The sequence below is a fragment of the Nipponia nippon genome, unplaced genomic scaffold (genome assembly GCF_047370975.1).
Source record: "Nipponia nippon isolate SJK-2023a ecotype South Korea unplaced genomic scaffold, ASM4737097v1 scaffold_4, whole genome shotgun sequence".
Taxonomy (NCBI): Eukaryota; Metazoa; Chordata; class Aves; order Pelecaniformes; family Threskiornithidae; genus Nipponia; species Nipponia nippon.
Window position 1 is genome coordinate 25,691,348 of NW_028262358.1, and position 22,779 is coordinate 25,714,126.

General features: G+C 39.4%; 1 protein-coding gene across 2 annotated transcripts in view; it reads left to right on the forward strand.

Moving 5' to 3' along the window:
• KCNH1 (potassium voltage-gated channel subfamily H member 1) overlaps positions 1-22,779 on the forward strand; it is a 191,255-nt gene that overhangs the window by 29,279 nt on the left and 139,197 nt on the right. For both annotated transcript variants that reach the window (XR_015708723.1, XM_087776469.1), the window contains exons 5-6: positions 3,781-3,899; positions 11,246-11,638. Coding sequence is in view for 1 of the 2 variants with exons in the window: in XM_087776469.1 (XP_087632595.1) it covers positions 3,781-3,899; positions 11,246-11,638 (512 nt within the window). In the remaining variant the exon portion in view is untranslated. The remainder of the gene's footprint in view (positions 1-3,780; positions 3,900-11,245; positions 11,639-22,779) is intronic.

A 22,779-nucleotide genomic window follows, 5' to 3' on the forward strand; every position in this document is an offset into this window, starting at 1 on the left:
GTTAATCTTGAAGGCTCTTCATCCTTTTGAAGCTGGAGATGTTTTAGTGCCATCGCATTGCTTTGTCCCTTCATGATGTTTTCTGCAGAACTGAAAAAGGAGACTGAACAACAATAAAAATGGGTTAGAATCAAAGACAGAGGCACAGGCAAGCACAACCATGGGGCTGGCATCCAGCATTATATTTGGTTCCTGAATTCCCAGTTGTCTTCTCTGCTATGTGAGCTCTTGTCTGTTTGAGGAATATACACATCTATATGAGAATCAGCCAGGGTCATTAGATTTCAATTTAATTTATAATTTCTCTATTTCTAGAGGAAAAGAATGGATGTAGGGATATACCAACTGTTTGTGTGGAAAGAGAACCCCTAATCCATATCATCTGGTCCCCCTGTCCAAGCAGGACTAACATCGATGTATTCTTACACCATTCTGAAACCTAGTTTCTTGTCTTGGAAAGCTCCATCTTCTTCCTGTAATCAGCCCTTAGAATTTAATGTTTATGTTCTCTCCTGTGGCTCAAGTCCATTATTTGACCTGTCTTCACTGGATAAACATCTGACTTGCTGTCGTCTGTGTCTGTCCTTAGCCTTCTGGAGGAAAAATTACAATAAATTCAACAGGTACTGCTGTCTTTTCAAGCAGTATTGGAGAGGTTATCATTCAATAGGATTAGTACTGGCATTCTCTCTCATTTTTGTTTTCTTTTTCCTATGCTATCATCTGCAGGTCTACTATAATTATACTTAGAAGTTCCCACATTTTTATCTTCCTTTAAAAAAAAAAAAAAAGGCAATACAAGGAGGGAGAGTGTTCTGTCCTAAAGATGAGATTCATACACCTGGGACATTGTGATTCAGTGCCTGGTTTTAGGCATTTCATCACACAATGGCTTGTGTAGCTCCAAACTGAGCTCATGTGTGCTGTACCCAATGTATGGAGAGAGTTAGGATATATACTCCCACCCTAGCATACTCAGGTCAGCACTGGCTCCAAAAGCGAAGCTAAAAAGCCCTGCCTCTTGACACAGTCTCTTGCCTATACAGTTATATTGTTTTCAGATCAGAGCTTCAAGTATGCGGTAAGAGATCTCATGTTCATGGGAACAGTTCGTTCACGAACCATTCAGGCACCCACAAATGAGATTTGCAACCTGCAGGGCAGGGGAGATGCTTATAGGGGATGCTGAGGACAGAGGAATGGGTTAAGCTGTACCTTTGAAAAGGAGATGACTCTTGGGAAGAAGGGGAGGTACCTGAAGGTGCTCAGCATTCATAGCCACAAACCATGCCACGGAGATGTCCGGCAGTGCTTTTGTGCAAGAAAGCTCAGGTGAGGTGCTTCCTTTTCCCTCTCTCTCTGTTTATGTCTGAATAGCCCAGTTCTTAGAAAACTCGATGACAGGAAGACAATGCACACTCCAAGTTTGTCTTCTGGTTTTGAACCAACTTTTGAATATTCCAGGAAAATGCCCTACCCATTGGTCTGTTTTGCGTTAGTAAAAGGGGCTCTCTGTGTTAGCTGGCGTTAAAACCGTTATGTGTCTGGTAAGGGAGGCAGATTTCGAGTCCCCACGTGAAGCTCGAACTCTGCTCGTCTTGTTCGTTTGTCGCCGGGGCTGCCGTTTGCAAACCAGCCCTGCGGGGATGCAGCCGGCGCGGCACGGCGCGGCGGGGCACGGCGCGGCCGGCGCTTCAGCACCACGGCCAGCGCCCAGGGCCGCGGCGCTGCGGCCCCGCCCGCCGCCCCGCCCCCGCCCCTGGGACACGGGGATATCGTTCAGGTCCTGGAACAAATCCCCCTCGGGCCTCGTCAGGCTGGATTTACATCACTGAAAACTACACCGACGCTGATAGCCTTCTCCCACGGTCCCGTAAAACAGGAAGAAAACAGCAGCGCTGGCGTATAAGTTCCGCGAAAGCAAAGTTTTAGGTCAGTGTAAATTGCTGTAGCTGTGTTGGCTTTACAAAAGCTAGTCTGATTTATATCAGCTGAAGATTAGCCATGATGAATGGTTTCTCCCACCTGATCCATTCTTTTAACCTCTACTGGCTTTAGTCAGATGATAGTAAGGCCTTCAAGCCTTGGCCTATCCACTGTAATTGGATTTCTTCATGTACAGTAGAGAAGGAATACTCATTTATAGATGTATCTTTAAAAAAAAAAAAACAACCAACCCACCAAAACCCACCACCTTCACTGGAAGTGTATTGTTTGAAATCAGGCGCTTTGAATCAGGTTTATAACAGATACAAACTGACCTCACTTGAGGTTCTGTCATGTTGATTTATTTCTCTGAGGAATAGTCCTTTAGTATACTAGCTGATCTTACATGGGTTTATCAGGAAAGATCTGGCTTCCTGGAATGGAAATCATTCAGTCTGCTTGTTGCTGAATACTGCCCAGAAGTGTTTGCTAATTCTACTCAATTTGGCTATTAAATCACCAGTGACAGACTTGCTTTAAAATGTGCTTTAAGGCATAAGAAAATCTGTCATTTTATTCTTGATATTGGATGATGAATTTAGTTCTTCCCTTTAATAAATGCATTGTTTTGCATATTCTTAAAAGAGAAAATGCTAAGCTCTCTTTTCAGGTTTGCCCTGGAAAATCTTGTTCAATACTGGATCTGTGCAATTCATTTATTTTTTGTGCTTATCTCTCAAATTACCAAATATGTTCCTGCAAACTCCATCAAAGTAAGATGTCAAGCAAGGATATGTTCAAAGTACTGGGTAGTATTTTAACCACCCATGTTCCTGTACTTGTCACGGATCACTTGCAGGCTAAACTCCAGACTGGTCTTTAAAAACAGTCACTGTTAATAGTACCATTTCTTTTGGTGATAAAACTATAATGTGGAGGGAACTTTTTCCAGAACCAGGTTCTCATTAAGAATGGAATCTGCAAAGTGCTGAGCGTCCTCAGTTGGAGTAGGAGGTGAGACTGCTCAACAGTTCCCAGGTGGTGCTAACATTTTTCAAGATTGGGACTAAATGCACTGATATTTTCCTTTCAGAATACCAAAAATATCAAGATGTATACTCTGCCTGACTTTCTGTTATGGCAAAGAACTGCTCATAAAGATTATAGGTGTAACTAGCTCTCGTGACTGTCATTCAAGGCCTTCTATTTTGAGGGGTATTTGAAAATATTCTGAATTAAAATTCAGCATATGACTTCTCTGGCAGAGGCTGCTAAATGTTTTATTAGAGTTTGAGAAAATCTATTTGTATATTTCCCCCTTTTGTTTAGAGAGGATAAAATTAATGATTTTGTTTTGCTTTGTCTGCTCTGCTTTTTATTATCTTATGTATGTTTCTCTGCTTATGCCAGATCTACGCTTAATATATCTGAGGCCAGACTGACTTCTGTTATGGGCAACTGTAATTTTCGTTGTGCGCGATTTTAGTCTTACATCTTCATTAGTCTGAGTGTCTTCTGCAGTGCTATGAGGTCCACATCTGGCCATTGGATTTAATAGAAGATTATTGTAAAGTGGACATTTATCCTGACAAAAGATGCAGTTCGTGTAACAGCACTATTGTAGAGCCATTGAATACAAAGTCACTGCAGTCATGGGTTTTATTCCTTTATCACCCTGACACCTATTTTGTGACTTGCTTTTATCTGGTACTTGGTTAAATTATACTCCCTTGTGGTCAGTATTAAAGCAGATTGCTCTGTTTTAACTTTTTTTTCTTTAAGTTATGGGCGGCTTTATGTAGTACACTTGCAGCTTTTTTTGGTAATGTGTATAATCTTGCATGTTTTCTCAAGGTTGGGGAAAGTTTGCTCGCTTGACCCGTGCCCTCACAAGCAGCCGAGGCGTGCTGCAGCAGCTTGCTCCAAGCGTGCAGAAAGGAGAGAACGTTCACAAACATTCGCGACTTGCTGAGGTAACGTTTTCTTTCCCTGAGAAACTGTTAAGAAATGTTTTTAGCCTTTGTGGTTATGTTGTCTCTGCGTGAGCCTGGCACTGTCTGTCCCCCTTGCCCTGGGAATCTGAAGCCTGGTAGCAGGCATGGCAGCTCAGAATATGGCACATGCGCTGTGAAATGTGTCCTGTGACAGTGGAAGAGAAACAGATGTCCAAAAGACTTCATGTAACCTAATTGCAGTGTTGTGTTCCATATCTCAGCAAAGTCTTATCATGGCATTATTATTAAAGTAATACCTTCTTGTTTAGTTTCCGTTCTTCTGAGGATCTCGGTGTTATCAGGATCTTAGACTATTCACTTTTGTAAAATTGAGGTGAGAAAAACTCTGGCTAGTACAGAAGGAAATTCTGGAGAATCCTTGACACGGTTGTTCTCTGCATTCATTTATGTCTAGTTCTTTTTCAGTGGAATCCCAATCCTGCTTTACAAACTGATGAAAACATATGTTTGAGTTACTGGTTTTATGGACAGAGCAGCTGTGAGATGCCACAAGCAACGCTGCAGACAGATTAGGAAAATGGAACCCTGTGATTTAAGTAGACTCTCAAAGTTTTGAGAAAAGCCCCAGGCAGAGAAGGGTCCTTGAAGTACTTAGGGTTTTAGGGCTTTCACCACGAAGGGGAGAGACTGTCCCAGGTTTACTGTAGCTGTCTCCTGGGCCAGTAGCAGGGTCTCCCTGGCATAAAACCAGCTTAAGGGAAGTCTTGATATGGCATTAATGACAGCATGGCCAATACAACGTGGCACTTCTGTATCACCTATTGCTGTGAATGCCATGGCAGCAGCTCTGACTCTTGTCAATAATTCCTAATCTTCCTGTGTAGCTGGAGGTGTAAGCCATTGATGGGCTCCATGGGGTCTCTATATAGTCAGTACTCTGTTAATTTTGCCCTGTATATGTCTTAGTTTCTATGCAAAATAAACGACTCCTGCCCAGGCATGTACTATTATCACATGCGACAATGAAATTCCCACAGACAGGAGCTTACCTATTCAGTATTTAATACAGATGCACTCAAGAATGGAAAACTGATTTCTGTTGGAAGTACAGAAATAACATAGATCATACTAGCGTAGGGGAGGGGCAGACATTCACATGGACACTATACTGTAGGAATACCATGTGTTTATTATGTGTCCACCCTGAGGTGGCCTTAATGTCCTGGAATTTGGAATAGTTTCCTTCCTAATCCTACTCAAGGCTTAGCATCAAATAATCCTTCCTTCTCTTTAGATGTCTACCCTTGAATTTTAGTTCATGCTAAAATGTAGGCAGTAGAATGTAAGGGAAAGGGTCTGAGGATATTCTGTTTGGCTCAGTGAACCTCAGTCTGGACCTAAGTAACTACGCGTTACTGAAACTTCTTGCAAGCTGATGTGCTCAACAAGTCTTTGCAAGTATTCTAACTGGCACAGCCAGTTGATTCATTACAAATAATGAAAGGCAAGTGTATAGTTTACATGTCTGAAATGAGTTTCTTTAATTGCCAACTGAATATTGCAGTCATTATTTTAAAAAGAAATTAGCCCCAACTGTGATGTTAGGTACCTTGTTGTGTATCTGCCGTAATTCCACTTAAGTCAATAGAACTACACTAGAGAAAAGCAGAGTGCAGATAATCATACAGACAAGCTCACTTTTCTTCTATTGGAAGACATATGGGTTGCCAGGCTTCTTATTCTGGAAAGATCTCTTGATAATATTGAACATGGGATGTCTAACTCTTCCCTGTTGTATTTTCAATTTTTTTTTCTTCATCTCTGCAGTAGCCTATTTGAAATCTTAAGTTCAAATTAAAATTCATCCTTTTTCTTTTCTCACTCACTATGGCATTTCACATCAATCTTGTTTGTTCGAGAAGGCTCTTCATTTATTGCAATATTATTTGTGTTGCTCTTAGTTCTTTATCACTTATATTTTTGAGTATCTGAGGAGCCAGTTGTGTCCTAGAACCTGAGTGGGGCAAGGTGTTGTACAAACACAAAACAGCAGCCTGCCACAAAAGCCTACCATTTCTTTTACTGTTTATGAAATATTAGTTTAAGAAAGGTGTTAGTGGCAAGCTACTTTGTTTTATCCACAGGCCATGGATAATACAAGTGGTGTCTACTAAGCCTCAGTCTCTGACTTTTGCCAGTAGCTGTAGATTTGTTTAGCCTGACTTCTCTAATAGCAGTCATATGAAAACTGCTTAAATTAATTATGCAATTAATGCAAGGGTGTTAGGTAACTCTGTGAGTACATTTTGCAATAAGAGTATGAAGTAACTGATACATTTCTGTGGCTTTATCACCAAGGAGCTGATTGTAGGAACCATTCTTCCTGGTCACTGCATAGTACACGTGTCCTCTGCACCTATGGGACAACAGCTGATCTATTCTGTATATTTGCCGGGCAGTTATGGGTAAACAAGATTGTGTCATAATTTAAAAAATGCGATAGTTATGAGAAATAAAAGCAGAAAAATTATAAAGGTGCTTAGCAGCACTGCTTGATAACGGAACTTCTGCCTTTTTTTTTTTTTTTTTTTAAACCTTGTTTACCAGGGACTTATAACTGCCATTAAAATCAACTTCAAGTTGAGACTTAGCACCTAGCCCTTGGCTTGGGAGCAATTTGTGTGGGTGCCTGTGAAAACAAAAGCAAAGGAGAGTAAGAGAAAGCAAATATGTGCAGTTGAAACCACAAAAGGGAGAGATTAAGCTGAAAATGAATGATTGTTTGTGTGGATTTTTTTTTCCCAGTCATGCAGTCTTAAAAATAAATAAATCATTGTAACCACTTGTTAATGCACTTTTATGAGTCCTGACTGGTGATACATTGACCATTTTTTAACAGACCTAGGATAATTATTTTTTTTTATTTTGTTATGTTAAAAAAATGAACACGGCCTTGTGGAACCCATGATGAAATTTGTCAGTTCTGCTCTTGAAATAATATTCTCCGGCTTTAGAGAGCTATTAAAACATCATGCATCATTACCACAAATAATAAACAGATAATACAACTGTAGTGGCTGATGAATCATAAGTAATTGGAATATTACTTTCATTAATAACTTTCTGAAGCAAATATTTCTTTTACTACGGTATAACTGCAAAATAGAGAAAAGTCTTCCAAAACCAGGGCTATTTCAGTTATTTAGAAAATTATAGTAATGAAATATTTGTTCAGTGCACATGGGTGGAAGCTCAGCATATCGGTTTATACAGTTGTGTACATTTTCTTCATGATTACTTTTATATTCATCTCTTGAGGTTTTTTTTTTCCTCTCCAGGAGAAGTACCTTTACAAGCAGTTTGAATCTAGTTAGTTCATATGGGTGGGTAACCACGTCTGATTGCTTCAGCAAATATTGTGTTTCAGGTTGGCACTACTCTCCCTAGAGGCTGGAATGCAGCAAGACCACCTTGGAATAGGGCAGAAGGTACTTCTCTTTGCATCTACCTGGCTTTGCTATATGGTGCAGAGACAGTGGGGCTTATAGCTCTTAATCTCTAGATGACGCAGGGGTGGACTGTGTATGGCCCTTGGTGTGAAAAGTGGAGAAAAGAGCTCTCCTAACTTCCAGTGCAGCAACCTGACAAAACCTAGAGCTTTAGCACTAAGCTCTGGCCACCTCCTTCCATTATTTCTGTACAGCACTGAGTGCTTTTGTTGTACTTAATGCTAAAAGCATATCCTTGTTCTCTGAGATAATTAAGCGTCCTTACAGGGATTTTTCTCTTCCTTCAATGAAAAGAAGAATTTGGTGCCTTACAAAGCTCTTGGCTGGCAGTCCTGGGGGCTGCAAGACCTTTGCCAATCTGTAAAGCAAGCTGCCTTTCCTGGGAGAGGTAGCGTGAGCTGGGACAGTGCCCTTCTTCCATCTCAAGCTGTGAAATGAGGGTTCATCTCTCTAGCAATGCCAGCAAGATGGAGCAGTTTTACAAGGTGCACGTTAGTGATGTAGTGAGAAGGAGCCAGGGCTAGAACTTGTCACTCCCCCCCCCCCCCCCAACCCACCCAAACAAAAGACTGGAGACACCCCAGGCTTGCTGCACGTGGCTTTCCTCACCTTGCAAGTGATTGATATCCCTACGTCATTCCTTGATGCCCATCTCCTGCCCTGTCCCTGCCCCTCCTTTTGAGATTCACACCCACACCGCTGGTGCACGTCCTTCCACTGGAGACCAGCTAAAGCCATTGTCCCTGGTCACTTTAAATAGCCATTGGTAGAGCTTAACCGGAGACTCCAGGTGGTAGTGGAAGTTCAAAAGACTTATTAATAAGGTTCCTAGCCTTTCAGATAGTTTAGAGTACATTTACTTCTAAATAAAAAGGAAAACAGACATCAATCCTGTTATTTTCCTGTGCTGTAGCCCTTTGAATCTCAAACAAGCTAGAGGAGAGTGCTTTGTATTTGGTGATGACATTTTAAAACACTGAAGCAGCAAAGTTGTTTATTTTCTTAACAAGTTGAAACCAGAAGTCTGTTTTTCTCTGCATTCAGTTCAGTTTTACATCCCTGCAGTTCCACTGGCTTTACTGTAATTTTTTTTTATTTACAGCAAAATAACAGATACCATAGTTTAGCCCCTTCTGTGTTGCCAAACAGAGATTGTTCTTGCCTTTGTTCAGGTATATGGGAATACATTAGTACATTTTCCAGTAAATTCAGTTTCGATGATGGAAAATTTCCACAAGTTCTTGGAGTACAAATTGACCAGTGGTGGGCAAAATGGAGTGCATTACACAATTTTCAGCCTAGAACTTATGTATGTGTATATAAGAATCAATCTGACAGAACTAACAAAACTAGTTTTTCAGTGTTTCATGTTTCGGTTCCTGTGCTGATAAGAATGATTACCAAAATGTTTGACTTTTTCATATAATATCAGAGGCTAAAAAAAATAAGCTGTAGGGGACCTGTAATTGCAAAAGAAGCAATTATGTTTTCAGCATGCATTTAAGGGGTGATACAGTCTCCCCACACTGGTAAGATCTCATCGTTAGAACTGAAATCCAGTTAACTGACTGAAAAATGTTGCTATGTGATAGAAAGTGCTTGGTTTTGTTGATCAGTTATTCCAGTGAGTGAATATTGCAGAGGATGCTCCTTGCCCAGTGAAGCATATTTCAGGCTTAGGATCTTATGTTAGGTCTGCTACTCATGCAAATCCTCATAAAAGCCAGTAGTAGCTCAGTGCTTTCCAACTGATTCAGGTACAGCTGTGATGTTCAAAAAGGAGGGCAGGAGGTATTTGCAATATTGATCTTGGGCTAGAACTTTTGTTGAGAAAAGACATCCTAACATTTGTCGCTGGGACTGCAAACAAGCCCTGAAGGGAACGATGCTCTGAGTACACATACTAACTTAGTACACAACCTGTGCCTCTTCCAGTCACTACCAGTGACTTCTGGGGACTGCGTTGGCTGGCCAGTGCCTCCTGCAGAGAAGAGACTGCTTCTGTCTTGTGCTGCTTCCAGCTCCTCTCACCACAAGGCAACTCTTTTTTTTTTTTTTTCTTTTTTTTTTTTTTTTGGTGGTATGGAGAACCTGCATGAATCAAGGTCGGAAGTGGCAGAGTACTTAATAGTGCAGTGGACATGTTATGAGTCCTAGTTTAGTCTGCAAGCGTTCTACCTAGGGGAAACTGTTCCTTTTCCCTCTTTGCTGTCATTCTAGAAACTCAGAGAAACAAAAATGCTAAGTCCTCTTATTTTTTTCAAACTGTTGATGCCTCTGTGCTGCAGGTTTTTCTGAGCAGGCCATGCTACGTCTCTTCTGGAGAACATACTGGGCTCAAAGTCAGCAGGCTTGCAGTTTCTATTGTCATTTACACATGTGCAAGGGACTGGGGTATGACGGTGTCTGACCCCTGTTGTGCACAAGAGTAAGTGATTATGTGAGGTTCAAAGCAGCAGGGAACTTGATCTGAGGCTGTTTCGTCCAAGTATGACTCTTGTAGCTGATTTTTTTCTTTTGTCCCTTTTGGCTTAATCGGTTGGAAAAAAACCCCACCAGTTCACAAAAAAAAAGAATAATAAAAAACACTCAGAAAAGCCTGCAGATAAAAATCCGTGTCCAAATAATTGATGTTAAAAAAGCTGAGATAAGGAGCATGAAAAGAAGACATCCTCCTATTATAGGTATGTTGTCTGATCTTTTCCCTGAGAAGGTGGCCATTTAATTTCCTTCTCTGCTCCCTGTTGCTCTGAACTGTGATGTAAATAAATGTGAAAAAGGAACCATGCTCCTAAATAGTTTTCACAGGTTCTATGAGTTTGGCATTAGCAGACACATCTCACTTGAGCAAACCTCCATCTTCCTTTTAGTTTTCACCCATAACTCATCCAGGGTAAATTTCATTTTAAAATTTAACTTGTCTTTATTTGGAGACAGGTCCTTCATGTTGGTTTCACCCTCATGTATATCCATAGATGTAAGCAAATGCATTCTTGTAAAAGAAACTGTAGTTCCCCAAATTTAAAGACCTGATCATACTCTTTTTGCACTAGTGGGCAGAACTGGAAAGATGGTAGACTTAAAATAGGCAGTATTGATCGAGATTGCAGTTATGCAGAACACTTGGAGCATGTGCTTAGCTTGAGGCCCAGGGTTTAAAACACATGCTGACAGATCATCTTTTGCTACAGCGCTTTTTTGAATTCAGACCTAACTGCATTGTAACTTGACTGTACACCATCAGATAGTGAAGACACTGATCTTCTCTCAGTGAAAAGTTAAAGTTCAAAATGAGTTTATTGAGGCTAACGATAGTTATCCATGGGCTTTGGTCCTGCATAGCCTAGAGAAGAGGAACAAAGACCTGTGCATTCATGACATTGTAGTATAAGACTATTTCAGATACAGTACAGTGAAGACTTAAACAGACAATGTTGAGAAGCAATGTGGTCCAGTGGTCCTGGTGCTGGACTGGAACTCGGAAGTTGCGGTATTGTTCCTGGTTTTGCCATTGATTTCTATTTGCAACTGCCTTCCTGCCCATCATTTATCTGTCTCATCTATTTAGACTGCTGAAGGAGCTGTCTCTTCTCTATATGTCTTGGAGCCCCAGTACATTAGGCTTAGTGTCAAAAAATAATTAATGGCACTAAAAGAAAGAACAACTGTTTTTAGGTTGATGCTGATTTGTTTAACAGAATACTTATCCTGACTTGCTTACCATTTGGTGGAGATAAAAGGAGTTAATGGACATGCATTTTTATCAACTGTTGTACTGAGCTTGAGAATCTACAGTTAATAACATTAAAAAATTAAGCATGTTTTCTTTTTCTCCTGAAATCTCTGTGACTACAGGTACTGCAGCTGGGCTCTGAAATTCTCCCGCAGTACAAACAAGAGGCACCAAAGACTCCGCCGCATATAATTTTGCATTATTGTGTTTTCAAGACTACCTGGGACTGGATCATCTTGATTTTAACCTTCTACACTGCTATTCTGGTCCCTTACAATGTCTCCTTCAAAACCAAACAGAACAATGTGGCGTGGCTAGTAGTCGACAGCATTGTAGACGTCATTTTTTTGGTAGACATTGTGCTTAATTTCCATACCACCTTTGTGGGGCCAGCAGGAGAAGTGATCTCTGACCCAAAGCTGATTCGCATGAATTACTTGAAGACCTGGTTTGTGATCGATCTGCTCTCATGCTTGCCATATGATGTCATCAACGCATTTGAGAATGTCGATGAGGTCAGTATACTATTTCCACTTCCACCCTTTAATTATTACTTAATGGGTGGGGGGAGGGGGAGGGAGAGAAGAAAGAAATGCATGCTTTTAAATATAGTGAATTAGTGTATATATGTCACTAGTAGCTGCCCTCAGCCCATGTAGAAGTTTGCTTATGAGTCCTAGCCATACTGGGCCATCTTTAACTGCACTGGGAGAGGCTGAGCTTTTTGGTGTCAGAAATCCATGTTTATTTTCCTTCATTCTACATCGTCAGAGTTCAGAAGCAGACAGCAGAACCTCTGTACAGCACTGAGGAAAACTGCTTCATCTGACTTACCATGAATAGCTTGAACTGGTGTGTCAAGGTATTTTTTTGGGGCAGGGTTCTCTTGCTTTCACTGTTGACTGAACAGGGTATGTCCGCTAATGGCAATTCTTCACATGAACAATTGGAAAGTATAATACACTTTTCTCAGCTGCTTCTAAGACAATATAGCAGGTAGCGGAGGCAGGCAGTGACTCACTAAATCCTCTTAGACCAGCAGAAAGTACCGTGTTGGGTATCTGGTGATGTACGCAGCATTATTTGGCAACAGTTGGTTTAGAGGAAGGTGAAGCAACTGAAGATGCTGTTTTGATGCTCATTTGGTAATTCCATAATTAGAAGAAAGGATAGGGAGAAACTGGAAATCCAGACGACTCCTTAATTCTTGCTCATTTCTTTGGGACCAGGTCACAAGCCAGCAAAAGAACTAACATTCAGACACTTAAAACCACGGTACTACCCTGTTTTAACTGCTTGTTCCCCTACTGGATCGGGCTGCCAAGAAAATATTCCTAAACTAACTATATTAAGGTTCCATGCCTAAATAGTTCAGAGAGTTAATGAATTGTTAATAAAATCTTAAAGAGGATTCCAGCAGCCCACTTTTTAATTACGTGTTATAAAATCTGTACCATCAACTAATTATGTGTCGGTATTTATCTGTGACACATACTAAACCTGTAACATACATGCACATCTCATCAGTGCTTTTTATTTAATTTTTAGCCTGTAAAATTTAATTTTTATGAGCTCCTTTAAAATATGCTCATGTTATAAAGGACAACCTAGCTATTAAAAGAAAATTATGCCAACTGAAATATCTGGGTAAAAACATAAAAACGCATTACTTCTGTAAAAATACACTACACAGGTTTTTAAAAGTATGTAATGTATTTTGGTCAATGACTTGAGGACAAGTAAGCAAACTATTGGATGCGGTGGAAAAAACATAATGTTATTTGATATTTAATTCCCTAGAGAGGTTTTCATTTTATATAAAGCTGCAGACTGAAATAACACAAATGAGATCAAGCAAAAAAGCCTTGTGAGAGCTGTCCTTAAATATTTGTTTGTCATAAAGAGGCTGCAGATTACCGTGCAGGGCTTTCATGTATTACTTTGCTGTGGCACTGCTAAAGCAATGGAAGGAGTGGCCATACGTCAGTTTCTGAGATTTAGCCTGAAAGATTTAAAAAAAAAAAATTTTTAAAAATAAAATTAAAAAAAAAAAAGGCAAGAGACAAAAAAAAAAAAGGAAGGAAGCTTTTCTCACCCGCCACAGATAGTAACAACCTGCTGATGATTTTGCTGGAGGAACATTTCATAACTGTAGACTGGTGATGTGACCTACAGAACATCCCTGAGGAAAATGCCTATACCAGCGGCTGTGACAACCCTTGAGCTGAGCACAGGCGCTCTCAGACTCGTGGTAGCAATTCTGCAGAGAAATTCATGCTGTGTGAGTTTGAATTTCTCCAGGTTCTCCATCTCAGGGTTGCCTTGTAACAATGAGGAGCTGATTGGTACTTCAGTTTTCCTATGGCTCTTTAACAGTCTCCTTAATCAGTATAACAGTGTTAGTTTTAGTTACTCTAGCTATCATGCCCAAGGAAAAGAACATTTTTCTTGATGCTGTCCTTTCAGGATTGTTTGTTTCTATTTCCACTAGTGGGTTCTGACATTTAGCTGGTATAAATCATTGTAGGGTCATTAGAGCAGAGTTTCCACTGGTGTAAATTGCTGTATTTCTATTAAGGGCTCATAGACTGGTTTACAGGACCTGAGGGGTTTTGCTGGCAATGGGAGCAGAATAACAGTACACATCAGGTGGGGATTTAGGACAGTATATGCTGATCACTGTTTCATGAACTGCCTGTAGAGAGAAAGATAACCTTTTATTAGAAGAAGAAGAAAAAAAAGAGCCACATTCAAGGTGTCTTGAAAGCAGAAAGGCTTTGCCTCATACCTTCTTTTCTGTTGTGTAGAGCATTCTCTTGTGGGTCAACTCCCTTTCTTTCAAACTTGCTGGTTTAAATTTTACCTGTCTCTCACCCTGGATTACACACGATATTACTTCACAGCTGGATTAAGTCAGCTGTGAAGCTGCGCTGCTCAAGTCATAAGTGGCCAGACTGGATTGTTATCTGTGTGTCACTTTGATTTTGCTAAAGGGAATTCCCTTGGAGCCATGAAACTGGAGTTAGTAGGTGGCCATGGCTGCTGCAGGGATTTTTTTTTTTTTTTTTTTTTTAGTCCGAATGTGAATACTCTTAAAAAAATTGCCAGAGATTAAATGATGCCCAGTGTCAACAGGGGTGATAAAATGACATGAAGAATATGAATTGCTATTTTTCTGTTTCGATGTTTTCCATATACAATTTTAAACAGGAGGAAATAGAATCCTGGCTTTGTTGCAGTCCCTGTAGTGAAGGGGGACTGGGGCAGGTGGAAGCTCACTGTTTGTTCTGCCTGCTGTCATTATTAAAAGAAACATCACTGAAGACACTGAGGATGCTGTGCAGGAGCTAACTTGACAAGTCAATTTGGTTTTAAGAATGCCGTAATTACTGTGATGGAGATTAACTGATTTGCAAGGGACACAGGACCTGGAGCTGAAGAATTAAAAAGCTGTGTATATAGGGTCTTGAGGCCCTTTTGGCTCTGGGAAATGTTGGGACTGTCCCATCGCTTAACTCTTCATAGATTAATAGTGCAATCATTTTTGTCATCTTTAAAGTGATCCACTAATATAAGATTAATTATAATGTATGAAACTAGAGTTGATCAATATTTTTGACAAGCAGATAATAATTTTTAAAAATTCTGATACTGATTTTTTTTCTATTTTGAAGTAACTTTTTGTTTTGCAATTTACTTCATTATTGCATTATAAGATATAATGGAAAATATTTTCTTGAAACAAAATTGAGTGTGACTTCTATGTTTTTCAGGCAATTTCAAAATTCTTTGGGTTTGTTGCAGTTTGGAACATTAGTATATTTTCAATTCACATTTTTTAATATAATTTAAATTCCAGTTCCCTCTCTGCACTGTTGAGAATATTTTTGTCCACAAAAATACTTTGAATTCATTAACTATTAATCAATACAACTATTAATAACTACAGTTAATACAAGAGGCACTTAAGTATGAATAGCCGCATTCTATGGATGGAAGAGGAAAGAAAAAACATTAATGTCTTTGTTCAAGGCCATAGAATTAAATATGAGAATGTATGAAGCTTCTGATCTCAAGTGCTGTGCTCAAAGAGACAGTACAGTATCTCATATTCAGACGTGAACAGAATTCAACAAATGAAGGAATGAATAGCTGTAGAGAAATTTCCCTTGTTGCCCAAATGAAAGAAAAGTTATAAATGTTTCTCCTGGCTTTTCTATATGGGAAGCTAATTATATAGTTAAATATGGATTACTTTCTTGACCTTCCATAGAACTTCAAGACAAGAAAATATTCCACTGATTGATGAATCAACTTAATGCTAGGCTCAGACTTTCTGCTGTTAAGACAATGCACCATGCTGTAGTATAGTTTGAGTAAGAAAAGAAAATATTGCTCTAAAATTTACACAGCCCATAAAACATGTGATATTAGTCTCTTTTGAATTTGAATGATCACAATAACATTTGTCAGTAATCCTTTACAGTACTTAGTATTATTCCTCACTTCAGAAAATACCACCTACTTTGGGGGATAATGTTATCTTTTTGTGTTCAGACATCAATCAGTAGATTTAATAAAAGACAGGCTTAAAGAAAATTCCACAATTTTTGCCAAGAACAATGCAATTTAAGACTTCGAATTCCAAAGGCAAGTTGAAGCATATTTTTGCAGTGTCAGGTTGAGCAATTTTAGACTGTGGTTTTCAGCCATAATACCATAAGATATAATTTATATTGGAAAAAATTTGACTTATTACATGTGACACTGTTGTTGTGAAATCTCATGGTAGGAGTGGAATCCAGTCATGTCACCACCATATAAATCTCTGAAATAGGGAGTTTGTAGTAGTAATTGCTATCTATATTTGAACGGAACACTATGATCAACTGTTGGCTGATGCCAAATTGAGAACCATATATCACTCTTATTAGTTGAGGTAGAAGAGAAATAAATGCATAGTAAAAGATCATCAGGAAAGATGTATTCAATATAAATGATCTAGTGTTCACTTAAGTGGATGAATAAGAGAGAAGCTAGCATGTAGGCAAAGATGATATACAGTTTTGAAAGGACAAAATTTATGATCATAAAAAAAGTCCCAGAAAAAACACAATACAGAAGTAATAGAAGTAAATTAAGCTATTTAGTGCTAAGTGAGCATGGTGTAGCTGGAAAGTAAACAGTGAGTTGTGAGAGAGGAAAAAATGAATGTGTTGCTGGTCAGATTGTTGGCAACTCTCTGAAGCAGTACTTTTGCAATAGATTAATTTAAATCTTATTAGTGGAATAATCTCTCATGCTAATACAAATTAGCTATCTAGGAATTACTGAAGTAGCTACACTGAAAAGCATGCAACTTCCCTAGGCTTGTTTTACCGTTTGCTTGCAATAAGGGGCAAGGGAATAAATTATCATATTTATAGTTTTATGGAATAAACAGGGGTCCATAAAGAAAGATTTTTGGGTTAGATGAATTTTGCAAACTGCAAAATACAATTTTTAAACTCTCTTAAACTGTAAACAGCTGTATAATATGAAATTTGTTTGAAACAAAGTAGTTCACCTCTCTTATTTGGATCTGTCTAATTAGGCAATAGTGTGTTTTGCATGTGAGTCTATTGATAAATCTGGTAATGAATGAATCTTTTTCTGAGGCTCATTAAAATTGAAGTAGTCATAACCTACTTTCTATGTAATGCTTATAACAAAGCAGCTAAGCATCACAGAGTATGATCCAGGCATAGAAGAAGTGTTGGCAAATCGTGATTCTTGGACGTGATGAAAGTAGATGAGAAGGGATTGGTGAGACCCCCTGGCCTGAGTGACTCCTTACCGGGGCTCCTGGGGAAGAATCGAGCAATTGGGTTACTGTACCCAGGTGGGGCAGTGGGAGGGCTGAAGCATGGGCCTTGGGTTGAGGGGTGTGGTGGTGGTGGAGGTTTAGTTGGTTGGGTGTCCCCTTGTGAGACACCCCTGAAAAAAGGGGCAAAGCCCAGGGAGGTGTGTGCTCTGGGCTGTGACCTGCCAGAGGCGCTTGGAGCAAGGCTAGGGGCGTTGTTGGTGTGGCTCCTGGGTGGTGTTGGGAGCTTCAGAAGGAGCCTGGGGGCCTTGACCTCTGGAAGAAGGGGAGTGCAAAAGAAAGGAAAGGTGGTCGTGGAAGAGGAGTGCTGCTTGTCTGACTTTTGTAGATGCCTCTGTACTGCGGCATGGCCCCAAGGGGCTGTGCCAGGCAGGAATTACTCCTTAACAGGCAGATAGGTGGAAGGAGTAGTTGGGGAAATGCAAATGGGGTAAAGCAGATTCCTGAGGTAAAGCGGACTGCCAGGATATAAACCAGGGAGGCAAAGAAGCACTTACTGATCACAGTCTCTTGAGGATTTGATTCAGGGTGTCTCTCTTCTTGTCTAAGTGTGGTGTTGTCCCGTCCTGTGTCCCCCCCTGTTTTTTTTTCAATCAAATATAAGTTTCTCTAACTTCCTTCCTTGAAAACCCAACCTCCGTGCTACTAATGAAGGGCCTCTTTTATGCTACCCTCTGAAGGGGCAGGCTGCCTTTTCCCCCCAAGTCCTCTCTTTTCCAAATTGTGTTGGTGTTGAATATAGGCGCTGCAGAGCTCTTCTGCCATTTAACGCATTTAGGGTTAAATTCGCTCCTCTCACCCAGCCTGCTTAAGGTGTTTTAGTTAATTTAAATTCTGCTTGCTTCCCTGGTCTCCCCCAGCTTCATACACCTGGGTGGCTTAGACATCTACACTGTCTGCTGATGGATAGCCCTTCCCAAAAGAGAATACCAGAGAAGGCTGTGTCCCTGCCCAACACCTACTCTGTAGGTTCTGCTGTGGCTGTTAAGATGCCAATTAACTCCTCTTCTGCACTACTAATGCTTGGATTAGTCTTTTTGCTAAGTCACAGATAAGTAAGGGTGTTATTGGGTTTCAGGGCTACTCCTTCATGGCTTTGAAAAGCATGACATGATTTATCATACTGTTAAAGAGAGAATAGTAGTCTACATAAGCTATTCAATCTGTATGAGGCTAAAAGAATTAAAACGCTGAATTACATTTTCAGTGATAATGTATGGTGATAGCCTTTGTCCAAGAAGGAGAGCTAATTGAATATATTAGATTCTGAATTATTTCAAAAAGCTGCTGCTACAGTGATACTTACGCTGCGTATAAAGGGAAGCATGTTTCAGAGATGGGGATCAGTTACTCTGTTCTTTTTCCCCATTCAGCATACTTGTATCGATCTGAGGCAGAAAGTCAGATGAGACAGCAAAGGGTATTTATTTGAGTAGCTAAATGGTTGCTTTATAGTCTATTTCATATTAGGGATTGGATTAGAATTGGAAAGATGGAGTGGTATTAGATGCCAGTAACACTAAATCTTATTTGGGTGTTTTGCCTCTTTGAGATAAGTAAAAAGCTTCTGAAACTAACGGCTTCTTTGAATCGGAAGCACTGGGAAGCAGATTGCTGTCTCTCAGGGGTAAATTTTTATTTGTTAGTGTGGAAAGTGGGATTTCTTTAGATTATTTATGTGTTATCTTTATCCTTGTTCTTCCTCTCAAAGTAAAAAAAAGAGTTTTTCCCGAGCGTGCATGTATGTGTGTAAGGCAAGCATGGGCATAGTTTTATAAATGAAATATCAGCCTTTCCATCTCTTCGCACGCCTTGTGCTCTTATACATGAATTATTGCTGTCTCTCCCTCGATTCTAACCAAGCTCACAGATGCCTGAGTAAAATAAGCTTTGTGAGTCTAGAGGTCTGCTTTCTTCAGTGCTGAAAACCACAGCAGTAACCAGAGGGTTTAGATATTGATTTTGACCTGTGCACGTAATGTTATCTCATCTGCTGGCTGCTAAATATGGCAATCTGTAGGAAAGGTCATGTTCTCAGACCTAATTAAGAAAATCAGAAGAGGCAAATAACAGAAATGAGAAGTCCTAATAATGACCCGACAGGGCTGCCGTGTTACTGCAGGTGGGCAGAGCCAGGCTGCGGCACAGCTGACTTCAGAATCAAATGTCAAGAAAGAAGGCAGTGCTTTCCATGGCTTTTGCCTCACTTATGGTAGTGATAAATTTGATTCATTGCCTCCCTTTTTTGGATAAATAATTAATTTATGTTTTTTTTCTGTTTTGTTCTCATTCTTTTAATGGTTAGCTTTCAGTCTCCTGTATCTCGCTTTAATTGAGACGAAGCCAGAACTGTAGCAGTTACATGTGAGGGGAAAGTGCTGGGAAACTTAGAACAGATTTGTGTCAATACTGAGTATTTCTCTTCTTTAAAATAGATAGTAGGTAGGAAGTAAATTACACTTCCTTTGAGCCTAGAAAAAACCCTTAATGCTTGGGTTAAGTGCATTTTCCTTCTGTACACATGGAAAGTAAATAATGGCCTAAAAAGTTAATATTGTCATGCAGATTGAATCTATTACTAAAGTGGTAGTGTTACTATAGCTGTAGGAGGTGGGATGAAAGTTGCATTTTAGTTCTTTTCTAAAGTTGTTCAGCCTACATCTTGTTTGGAAGGGAAAATGAATTATTTCTCATGTTTGGTTTTTTTTTTCCTGCAGTTAATTTTTATTGCTGTTCTTTAAACAATTTGTATTTTGTTTTTTCTAGGTGGAATTTTATTATTCAATGAATTGAGTTGAATTTAATTTGGCAGCAGCTGTTTTTTATTTGTACAGCAGCTAGCACTGTAGTGTCCACTGTCACTGTTCTTGGGGACCATAACGACACAAGTAACTAATAATTATTCTGCTGCAGGCCTTATGTTTTCTGAACACTTCACACAGTAATTCATCACAGCGTCTCTTCTCTATCTCTTTTTGTGGATATGGAAGTAGCAGCACAAATCTTATGCTGTCTGATGCAAAGCTAGAGCCAAAACACGGATATCCTGGATCGTGTGTTTGGAGAGACGCTTACTTACATGGCTGAGATACCAGTGTGAGACAAGGGGTGTACTGGCACGTCTTGCACAAAACAAAGAGATACAAAAGAAATTCTGTTTAAATGTGCACAGTATCTAGTGAGTAGGCCTAATGAACGGCAAATTATAGATGGAAATTTAGTTTTGGCAGTATTTAATGGACAAACTCCTGAAGTATTCTCTTTAAATGTGAAACGTGGGTCCTGCTTTCCTCCAGAACTGAGGATGATCTGTGTTTCTGTTGTGTTTGAGGTGCAGCTCCACTCTGCAAAGATTGCATGGGAGGAGAGGAAGGGGGAGTAGTTGTATTTATTACTTTAAGGATTTCTGACATTCAAGTTTGCTCAATCAGCAAATACAGAGTTATTTCGTCTGTCTCTCAGGGCTTTGAGCCTGGCCTTTTCTTAGGATGGGGCTCGCTGCAGATTCTTCCATTTTTATGCATCCGCCATCACTGACAATGAAAGTAAAACTGCCAGCCTATTAAATATTTGTTGACAACAATATGCAGGTATCAGCAGTAGAATCTTTATTTAGTGTCATTCAGTTACTTCAAACAATCTGATATCTAAGATTGTGTGAAATTCAGCATTTTCTGCCATATTTGACTAAGTGCTGCATATTTAAGTAAGTGCTGCACACAAGCTATCTCTGTAACAAAACCTGGTAAAAATATTTTTCTACCCTGGCCCTATAACAGGTTTCTTAGCTTCCGCATACCCCTAGGGGAAGGGATCTGTTGGATAGAGTACTAATAGGTGGAACCGTGTCTGCGTAAGTCAGGCCCAAGTAGGACTTTGTGGGATATTACTTAGTCTTGTCCTTTCCCTGCCTGCCACACCAAAGTTCCTTATGGCGATCCTTTAGAGCAGAGCATCTGGGGGTGCCTCTTTTGGACCTGTAGTGCAATTGCTAGCTCTGTATGAACTAAGATTTATCTATGTTCTTCGGGCAGAAGGAACTCTGGGTGTCTCTTAATCTGCTTCTCAAAGGTTATAGGAGTAGCAGAGCTAAGAGGGTGGGACATGCATCAAGAGGAGAAAATTGAGTTCAGGCTCTTTTCTGTGACATCTTGGAGCCATCTGTAAGATAAAAGCATACAAATAATCTGCACTGATAAGAGCATCAAAATGGGCAGTAATCTAAATGTACCGTTCTATTTTGGAAAGTGGTAATCTAAAACTGTCAATTTTGAATCCAGCAGATCTATTCCTGCGAGTATTAAAATATCACTCGCTAAATTTAGTGACAAAAAGTACTGTTTTAAAGTATTGGCGAATGACCTGATTTTTTTCTACTGTATCATCTATGAAACAGTCTATTAAGTTTCCATTGTTTATACCCATTTGAAATTCTGTCACTTAGAAATTTTTAACTTATATGAATAATTATTTCCCTGGGCATTTCTTCCTCTTGATATTGATCTATTTAAAACAGACAAATCCTTTCCTCTGAGGAAATCAAATAAAAAATAGTTAATGCAGGATAAAAATAATTTTTTTTAAGCTTTTTCTGAACTTTTAGAATCTTATTGGCAATGCAGTCAGGTGAAATATTGTGCCTAATTTGAATATTAAATGTTGTTGCCTTTCAATGCAACTAAATCAAGTATTTATTTTCTGTAAATAAGCAAGTTCTTTTTATACAAAAACCCTAATTCTCTCTACCTCTGATCAGAATTTGGTAGAATCACTTTTTCCCAAATGATGGAGTTCTGTCACATTTTAAATGTTTTTACAAAATGTCTTTTTTTGAATTTCATAAGGGAAATTAGGATAAGAGTAGTCTGAAAGCAGTTTGCCTTAAATATCTTAAATCTAATTTCAAATATTTTATTTTATATTCCCATTTTTCATATCCAGTTTCTTAAACTTCCCTTCTGTGATTTCCCCCCTGCCGTATTCCTAATCCTTGACTTCCCCCCCACCCCAAGAATTAACCGAATTCCAAACTTTTAAGTCCTTCCTGAGTCATCATTATTTTTGTCTTTGGTAGGACTCTCACTGACAAACCAAACAGCACTTTTTTTTTTTTTTTTTTTTTAATCCCAGTGATGAGTTTTAATTTTAAGAACAAATTTCGCACCACTATTTTTGAGCAAAAATAAAAATGGTATTTAGAATGCTGGGATGGAAAAATTTCCTGCCTTTGCCTGAGACTTGTAAGCACTGCATGATTAAAAAGCTTGGCTTTGAGACTGAAGCTAAAAGCCAGGCCATTACTGGAGGCTTCTCAAAATGTAAAACATTATTGTTTTTCTGTTAAAGTTTGTAAAGAGGAAAGGCAGAAATGGTCATTGGTCCTGCGGAAAAAGGCCAGAAGGCTGTGTTGTAATGTCAGAATGCAGATATTTAGAATGTAGAGACTATATGTGCTGTCACTCAGAGACTTGCGTATCCAGTTCTAAAATATGGTTATCTTGTAATGTTGTTTTTTTTTTTTGTTTGTTTTCCTCTTTGCTTTTCCTCTCCATACTGAATGTTCAGAAGTACCTGCTTTCCTTCCCCTGGAAATGAAGGCCTTCTGCCTTCTGTGCCATGTTCTCTGAACTGGCATCAAGGCTTTGCTCTGTTGTTTACAAAACAAAGCTGGGTATGGAATGAATGGGAAATGGAAATGAACTTTTACTTTGTGAAAGAATTTTTGCATCAGTAACTTGGAAAGTTTGGAATAGGTAATCATGAAAAAAATACATCACTTGGTCTCTTCTAGAT